The sequence below is a fragment of the Octodon degus genome, unplaced genomic scaffold, assembly GCF_000260255.1.
Source record: "Octodon degus isolate 3935 unplaced genomic scaffold, OctDeg1.0 scaffold00157, whole genome shotgun sequence".
In the NCBI taxonomy this organism is placed as follows: Eukaryota; Metazoa; Chordata; class Mammalia; order Rodentia; family Octodontidae; genus Octodon; species Octodon degus.
Window position 1 is genome coordinate 6981918 of NW_004524733.1, and position 9195 is coordinate 6991112.

The 9195-nt window shown below is 44.3% G+C and overlaps 1 protein-coding gene across 1 annotated transcript in view; it reads right to left on the reverse strand.

Moving 5' to 3' along the window:
• Positions 1 to 9195, reverse strand: part of Frmpd3 (FERM and PDZ domain containing 3) — a 105978-nt gene that overhangs the window by 80810 nt on the left and 15973 nt on the right. The window contains exons 2-4 of the mRNA XM_023702725.1: positions 7608 to 7761; positions 4053 to 4155; positions 972 to 1017 (exon numbers count right to left, since the gene is read on the reverse strand). Of these exons, the coding sequence (XP_023558493.1) occupies positions 972 to 1017; positions 4053 to 4155; positions 7608 to 7755 (297 nt within the window). The 5' untranslated portion in view covers positions 7756 to 7761. The remainder of the gene's footprint in view (positions 1 to 971; positions 1018 to 4052; positions 4156 to 7607; positions 7762 to 9195) is intronic.

Sequence of the window (9195 nt, forward strand, 5' to 3'; positions counted from 1 at the left end):
TTCTTTCTTTCTTTCTTCTTTCTTTCTTCTTTCTTTCTTTCTTTCTTTCTTTCTTTCTTTCTTTCTTTCTTTCTTTCTTTCTTTTTCTTTCTTTCTTTTTTTTTCAGAACTGGGGATTGAACTCAGGCCCTTGTGCTTGCCAGGGAAACGCTTATTTCACTGAGCCATCTCCCGGGCCCTCCAGCCTTGTTTTAAGAAACAGTCTTGCCACGTTGCCCTAGCTGACCTTGAATTGCTGGCTGAGAGTCCTCCTGCCTCAGACTCCCAAGCAGCTGGGATTACAAGCATGCACCACTGCCTCTGGTTCAAAAGAATTTTACTTTTAATAAGTAGTCATATTGACTATTAATATCAGCCATATTTAGGAAACACTGTTCTACTCTGAACCTCTTAATTTAGAAAATTAGAGATGAAGAAACAGGTTCAGAAAAGGGATCAGGCTTACCCAAGATCATACAGCTAGTCAGTGACTACTGGGTAGAGATGAATCTTTTTGTCCAACCATTCATCCTAGCAGCTTTATGTGGAATTCCTTACATACAGTGTTGTGTTTCATATATTGTGGGCTACTTAGTATATACCTACATGAAAGAACAAAATTAATACCCACTAGCTGCCAGGACTTTATGGTAGCTAGATATTACTGGATAGGAAAATTTAGATAGGGTCCAGCAAAAAAGACATGGAAGGTAGATTTGGAACTGGGGCAATGGGCAGCTTAAGTCAATAAAGCAAGAAACATAGCACAGAGCACAGCACTACACAGCACTTTGGAATCCTCAGCCTTGGAGGAGGTGAAAGTGGCCATGATATTCAGAAGGTTTTCTTTGTCTCCTAAACCCTTATCTCACATTGTTGGTCCTTGTCTCTGACCTACCCCCCATATACTTTCTATGCTTTTGCTTTATAATATGGGTTCATCTCCTCTAAGCCAGGATGAGGCAGGGCAGATGGTGTGGAGGCTCACTCACCTGATGAGTGTGCAGAACTGTAAGAACGATGGATTCCTTCGCAGTCCTACAGAGAAGAGAGGGAACAGGAGAGCAATGTATCACGCAGTAGGCATTCACCTAGTACAGGAAGCAACACCAGAATTTGCTCCGGGTTGCATGGAGCTATATGGATCAGGACAGAGGGCAAACTGAGCATCTGCATGATGTCTTGCCTTGCGTTTGTGGAGGCCAAAGCAAACCATCTATATCAATTTACACAGGCATCTGGTGATGGGATCACCATTACCTTGGGGGATGTCATTTTTCAGGTCTTATTTATTTCTTCTTACATCTTTCTGTAGCAATCCAAAAATTGCGGGAGCAATTTTGTCTGTAGACTAGAAAATTCTCAAGAAAACAAGACCTGAATTATGAAACTCGAAGGGCATACAGCCAGAGAGTCCAGGGAACCATGTATGATGGTTATTGTTGATTTTGGCATTTAAGCAAGAGGAGACTCTCAAAGGAAAAACCCCAAGGATGTCATTTGGTCACCATGACTCACACTCACCAGATTTGTTTCAACTGAGGGACCAGAAAACTAGAGCCATGGAGGAACAGATGGAAGCCAGGACTCTCCTGGTAACAAATATTCGAAAGGGTGAAGAGTTTCAAACTCTTCTCACAAGAATTATACTTGTACCAAAGAAGCTATGGAGTATGGAAATTCACTTTCAGGAATACATCATCATTTAAAAGAATTAAAAGAAAGGAAAGCAGTTTGCCTGAAAGCACTTCCCTTCTCCTGATTGGCCTTTTGCGAATGCTTATTGGAATAAAGGCATTCAAGAAGTAGAGTCAAATGCCATTAGTTCCGAGAGTCAAGAAATAACTGGACCCACTGATGAAGGACTCTGAACATTTACCATATTTGGCAAGGCAAAGCCCAGGCATGAACAAGCTGCAAGGTTTGGGAAATTCCCAAGAGAAGTAATGAGTTGTGATATAGGGCAACTATAGAGGAAAACCTTTTATCTTGAACAGGGAAGGAACACAACATAAATTCCATGGCTCACCTGCTCCAGCCTCTGCAATCTTTCCCCTTTTCATTTATAAGAAAGGCGCAGTCCTTACAGTGGCTTACAAGACTCTCCATAATCTGCACCTGTCTTTCACACTACCCGCTTTACCAAACACCAGTGACATTGGCTTCTCCCCCATTCCTCAATCAGGCCAGACACACTGCTGACCTAAGACATTTGTACTGGCCCTTCTCTCTCCAACACCCTGACCTCTTTCAAATCTTTCCTCAAATGCCACCTTCTCAATGAGGCCAACACTGGCTATGCAGTTTAAAGTGACATTCTGCACCCTGTGCTCAGCACTCCTTATCCTCTTTTTACAGATCTATTTTCTATTCTTGAACAATTATTGACTTCAGAGATATGGCTCAATTATTTATTCATTATACTCATTGTTTATGATGTATCACCTTATATTAGAATGCAAATTCCAGCAGGCAGGATCTTTGTCTCATCCACTGCTGTATTTTCAGTGCCTAATGGTGTCTGGTACCTGGTAGATGCTCAATAATAATTACTGATTGGTTGAATGAGTGACTCACTGGCCCTTAAGGTTATTAAGAGTAAGCTCTGCTTTGAGTAAGAAGGAGCTTTGAACTCCTTCACAAAACCAGGCTACATTGTATAGTGTGCAGAACTATCTACTAGAAGCACAGCAGTGACTGCTGAGGGGTCAGGCTGAATGAACCCCAACAAGCCCTGATCGGGCTCACTCACCCCATATTGGTGTGGAGATGGAGGATAAAAGGTAAAATGCAGAGGGTGAAGCATGGGGAATGCAATGGACAACTGAACTGGGAGAAGAGACAAATGAAAAGTCACCTGGGTTTATTTGTGTTTGTGGTTTTGTATTACTATTATATTATTATTATTATTATTATTATTATTATTTTGCTGATGCTGAGGATTGACCCCAGGACTTCAGGCATGCTAGGCAAGTGTTGTACCACATTAGAGGTTGTCATGGACCAGATACATTTTGAAGTATTGAGCTAGAGAGGCCATAGGCCAAGAAAGACCTGCTCAGGGCTTTAGGACAGAGCACTGCAAACCCATTGGGAATAGATGAGAAGGTGCTGCACCATGGAGAGAATGTGAGGTCTGCCTGTGAAAGCCAGGGAGTGACTCTGTGGCCAGATGGGCTTTTGGGAATCCTGGAAAGGTAAACGCAATGAAAATACTTTGAACCAAGAGGGGCAAAGGAGATGGAGCTGGACTACACAGGTGAACAAGGGAGGGGCAAAGAAGAGAGAAGGAATATGGTTCCATTTGTATATCATCAGCACAAGATATGGTTCTAGGTGGAAGGAGAGGGCAGCCAAGGTCTCCAAAATGGAAGTGAGCCCGCAGAATGCAGTCTTCAAAACTAGCAAAGGGTGTGTGCATGTGGCATGTATTTCAGGAAGGGGTGTGTACATGGTATGTGCATGTGTGTGTAAGAGATGGGCAAAGACAATGTGGTCCCTCCCCGTTCATAGGTGGTGGTGGATGCCCAACACTCCTTTTCTTTCTCACCTGTTCCCACCCAGGGAGGAACAGGAAGCATTAAAGTGATTCAGTCACTGTGAGCATAATGCACAGTGGCAGGTCTCCCTTCTGAATGCGCTGGCTGGGTACCATAGTTTTGTTTTCCTTATGTGTGCATGATTTTCAGAGAAGATAAGAGGTGGGAGCAATGTTTTGCTTGCACTATGCTTATATTATTGTGCTTTTTAGTAGCTTGATTCTCATTGGTTACTTGGTCTATCCCAAAAACAAAGGGGCAAGTGAGGAGATGAGTTGGGGAGGGGTGGAGGTAAGGCCCTAGTGGAAATATTGTTGTGTCTGCTTGTACCACTGGAGCAGGCTGGTTTCTTGTGTGAGGTCTTTGCGTGACCCAGACTGGCTGGCCCTGAAGCTGTGGGTGTCTAGGACCCATAGCTATGCCCACTCTGCCTCTCCCAGGGCCAGGGAGCGTAGTGGTAGTCCTAATGTCACTGGTGGGGCAGGGGCAGGGACACTGCTCAGTTACTGTCAAGGCCCCAGAGGCCCCTATTACCTGATGAGTTCTATGAACCTCTCCCTGGGGGCTTCACTCACGTCCTCCTCATTAATAGCCACAATCTGGTCACCAGCCAGGAGCTTGTCCTCAGAGGGGCCTCCTGCAGAGGAGAGGAAAGAGGCATGAAGGCTTAGAGCTGTTGCCAGGAAAGCACAATTTTGGGCAAGAGCCACAGTGCCTGAGGGAGCCAAGCTGAGGCCAGCAGGAGATATAGGCTGAGGAAGGTGGCGGCAGGGGTGTTATTTCCAGCTGTTGCCTGTTGCCTATGGCAGATGGAAGGCAGCAGAATGAAGAGTGAGGCATAGATTTCCTTTAGCTGCATGTGCTGTGCTGGCAAAAGGTCCCAAGCTTGGACCTCATACTCCAGTGAGATTAGTGTTTTACTGGCTTGGTTCTACAGAGGAGCACAGACTTCCATTTTATAGGAAGGATTTGCTTAGGCACAAGGAATGACTTTCAGACTGCAACTGCTGGAGGTGGTATAGGTGATACGAGGAGGGGGAGGAATCTTGTAGCTTGAATATTATTTATACCTACGAGTCTGGAATGGTCTAGGCATTCACTTGCTTGGAGACAGGGGTAAGGAATAAAAGACGTAAAGGTTTAATTTTGTTTAACACTGCGTGATGCTACTCTCAAATAAATGAGGGAGCAATACACAGGCTCTTGGGCAGCTGGAAATTTGCTTTCTTCCTTTGCCATCCCTACAGCTGAAGTTAAGAAAGGAGATGTGTCTGAGTGCCATGTTTATTAGGATGAACAGTATCACAAAGCTGTGTGGCCTCTGCTATTCAGCAAAGATCTTCCTGGAGAAAAGTTACTTTCAGAGACTCAAAGTGAATGGGAGGTCAAATCTAGCCTGACTCAAACCTGAAAGAAATGTTTAATGGCATGTTCCAGACTCAAACCAAACTCGACTCTTATTTGTTTCCACTTTAAATGCCCTGATTCCAATGTCTTTGTCTCTTTTTAAAGAAGTCTGGTACTCAGATTCCAAAACCATGAATACACATAGCCAATATGTGACCTGAGCACAGCTCACCGGCTGTGGAGCCTGGGTCCCCTTGTGCCAATGATGGCTAGGTTGACACAGCTGGCAATAGTTGTGTCTTCCACAGTAACAGCCCCAGGCTCGGCAGACCACATCTCACAGCACAGGACTTCAGAAAAGCAGAACACGGTTGTTTCTTTGAGACAGGGTCTGGCTATGTAGTTCAGGCTGGCCTTTAGCTCACTTTGTAGTGCAGGCTGGTCTCGAACTTGCAACAATCCTCCTGCCTCAGCCTCCTGCATGCTGGCATTACAGGTGTGCACCACCATTCCTGGCAGGAGGGCTTAGCTGTGAAGAGCATGTTCTTCACAGGTGACACACCTGAGATCTAATCCTGAACCTGCAATTCACTAGTCATAGGACCTTGGATGAGCCATTGAATGTCTCTGAGTTTCTTACCTCATCTGTAAAATGGTATAATCACAGTTCCCACACATCATAAGAATGTTGGGAAGATAAGGTGATACATGTATGTTACTTAAAACAGTTTATTGAGGTTCATAAGGATACAGTGATAGTTCTTACATCCTCCAGGGGACAATTCCTTTAACTTATTACATTCTTTCTCTCTACTCCTATCAAAAATATCCATCTCTTAGGTAGAGACCACTCTACCTATTTCCCCTTTCTTCCTCCCACTTTCTTCCCTCGTTCCCTTTTGATGGATGCAAAGGATGAGCTTCTCACAGAACTTAAACCTCCTTTACTGGAGGCAAGGCAGCAGCAACCCGCTAGTGCCTTTACCATGGCTCGTTGGCTTGCTCGACCATGACTGCTACTGTATGGGATAGTCCTTTGTCTCTTTTTATGGCCTCACACATCCTCTGAAGTAGACATCCTCTGCATTCAGCTGTCCAGCTGCCTGGGTAGAGGCAACCATGGGAATCAGCTGGAGGCTTTTTATCGGGCTAAGCCTGTCCGTCTCATGACTTTCTGTGGCTCTCGCCTGGGCTGTTTCTTCTCTTCACCCCTCTAACTTCTTTCTCTTCATCTTTTACTTTTTCCAGCTGGTCCCCTCCAGGCCTGGGGCTCCTGTCAGCCCTGTAAATTCTGTCACCTTTGAAGGTAAAGCAGAAGCTTCGGATAGTCAATTACTAAGTTTTCTCTGGTCCCTCTTTCCCAGGACAAATGTGACTTCTGATCAGACACTCGAAAGTCTTTTTCTAAACTGCATGACTGACTTGGGAGCCTGAGGTCAGTCACAAACTCCTGTACTGAAGTGTTTTCTTTCCTTCTTTTTTTCTTTTTCCTTTTTTTTTTCACTCTGTGGCCTCTAGTTGAAGAGAGCTTACAAACTCTTTTTCTTTTCCTTTGAGGATTGCAAAATTCATCAAATTTCTGCAAGACCAGTTAGTACTCCAGCTGCTTCTTGACTGAGTGAAAAACTGTTGTAAACATCTAAAGCCTCAGGCCCAGCAAGTCAAGAATAAAGCTCCTTTCTGTCTGTCTTTTCTGTCAATGCATAGCAGATTCAGAGCAAAATAGTGTTTTACCATTCTTATTTCATTCATGAAGACAGGGTTTCATGGGGGGTGTCTTTTGCTTGTTCCATCCTTCATGGTCCAATTCAAATTCCACTCCCCCCTCATGGCATCACACACAAAGCAAATCCTCTCTACGACTTCCTTGCTGATTGCTTCTGGACAGGCCATTTCTCTTCCTCAATGCCTCAGTTTTCTCATACATAAAACAGGAAGAGTATTACTTACTTACCTCATAGGCTTGGCTGTGAGGATTAAATAAGATAATGTAAAGTGTGTAGCAGATGCTCAATCAATGGTAGCTATCATTATTGCCACTCTGAAATTCAGAGATTTTGTTCTCCTATGCCTCTCTTATCCCTTCTGTTATTTCTATCCTAATTCTCATCTTCAGTAGCTTATCTACTTCGTGAGTATGGACCACTCTCCACAGCCTGATGGGTTGATTCTGGAAGACAGGAACTGTACTTTATATTTCCCTACACCACTGATGGGCTTAGGGCATACAAGTCTAAAAATACGTGTTGAATGGAATTGAATGGGACTTTCTTATCCAATGCACTACGACATTTCTATGAATGTTCTATGCCAAGAGAAGCTTTACAAAGACTCAGACTCTATTAAATAATCCATTTTACTTTCTGTCTATGGCCCCACATGGCATCAATAGTTTGTATCTTTCAGGCATTCGGGTAGTGGGGGCATTCTACGGATTGAACTCAGGGCTCTGCCCTGAGCTGTATCCCTAGCCCTTTTTATTTTTTATTTTGATATAAGGGCTCACTAAGTTGCCCATGTGAACTTGCAATCCTCTTGCCTCAGCCTCCCAAGCAGATGAGATTACAGGTATGCACCACTGTGCTGGCTTGTCTATCAGTCAAATCTAGTTAGGGATTGGCAAGTCTTTATCCTGTGAATTCCTCAGTGACACAGCGGACTCAGAGTTTCTACTCTTTGAGAAGACAATGTGGGTTTTGTGGGTGGGAGCCAGGGCTGGAGGGTACTCTGAGGCACACCTACCTGGCCTCACAGAGCGAACCACCACAGGCCTCTCACTGCCGGCCACGAAGCCGAAGCCATATATAGGGTCTCGGCGAATGGTCACTTGTCGCAGCGTCTCTGCTGGCAGATGCTCACATTCCATATCATTTGTGCTCTCTTCCTGCATACATGACTGGGAAAGGGGGAAGATGGGAGCAAAACAAGATGCAAAGGGAACTAAGCCTCAGAATCAGCTGCAAGAACAACTGCTCAGGGGTCTGGCTATGGCAACTGAGAGTACTGCTTCATTTCCTACATCTTCTGGAACCAACAGACATAATGACTGCTTCATATTTTAGAATGAAGAAAGAAATCTAGGAAAGAGCAGCCACTTGTCTTCAGGACAGAAGCCAAGAGAAGAATCTGGTGCTATGGAGTCTAAAAGCAAGAATCAGACCCTTCCTCTAAGACACTGGGACTCTAGAAGAAGCCTATGTAGGTACAGATGTGTTACTCTAAAATTAACTGGTATTAGCCATTTCAATTGACTATTAACTCCCAAAAGGAAAAAAAATACCCTTGAGGGAATGTGTCTCCCAAACAGAAAAATAAGTGGGAAAGAAATGTGAAATCATTCTAGAATGTGGAGCATCTCCCGGAAGTCCTTGTGAGTTTTTAAAGTTTAACATTGCTTAGGTGATATATAAAAAGGATTTATTTAAGTGGCATAAATAAACAAGTATGCTCACATTTAGGACCATTACTTTGTACAATACACTATGCCAACTTATTTCATTTAATGGAACAGCTGGAAAATGGCTCCTGGCTCCTGTGAGCCAGAAGGGCAGCTGTGCCCTGGGGATGCTAACGGACCTGAGACTCAGGAGCTGGAGAAGAGAAAGCACCACAGTAACACCCGGGAGAAATTACAGATGGTTCTCCTGATGCCTACAACTCACATTACTGAAGCTTAGGAGTTCCCTGAGAGCTTTATAAAGTTTGCCCATCAAAGGCTTGGGTGAGGCATGCTGCAGGCAAAGATAAGCCTGAGTGTAATGCTCAGATGAAGAGCCCCAAGGAATGAGGGTGTGGGCTCTCAGGGCCTGTCAGAACACTGAGGGCTAGGGACAAGGAAAGAGGTATGCAAAAATGGGAATGATGGGCAGGGCAGGACACATGGAGGTAGAAGAGAGGGGACTAGAGTCAAGTGACCCAGGGCTTAGCTCCTTGACATGGCCCCACTCCTGCTCCAGGTTTTCAGGCCTACAGCTAGGCTGAGGTTCCCTAAATTCAGCCTGTGGATCCTCTGCAAGGAAGCTTCCAGGGAGGGCCCTTCAAAACAAGATATGGAGGGCTCAGCATTAATTAATGAAACAAGGAGAGTGAAAGATTTGTAAAAGAAGAGGGAGGTTTTGACACTATGAGAGTGATGTAGTTGTTGACTAGCTAACAATACAAAATTTGTCAGTGGCAACTGTTGCAGCAGGTAGGTTGTTTATCTGGATACAAGTCAAGTAATTAGAGCAGAACTGTAGGGCTATCTATGGGGGCAGGGAGACTGAAAGTATGAAAGATAAATTCATAGTCTAGCAAAAAAAAAAAAAAAAAAAAAAAAAAAAAAAAAAAA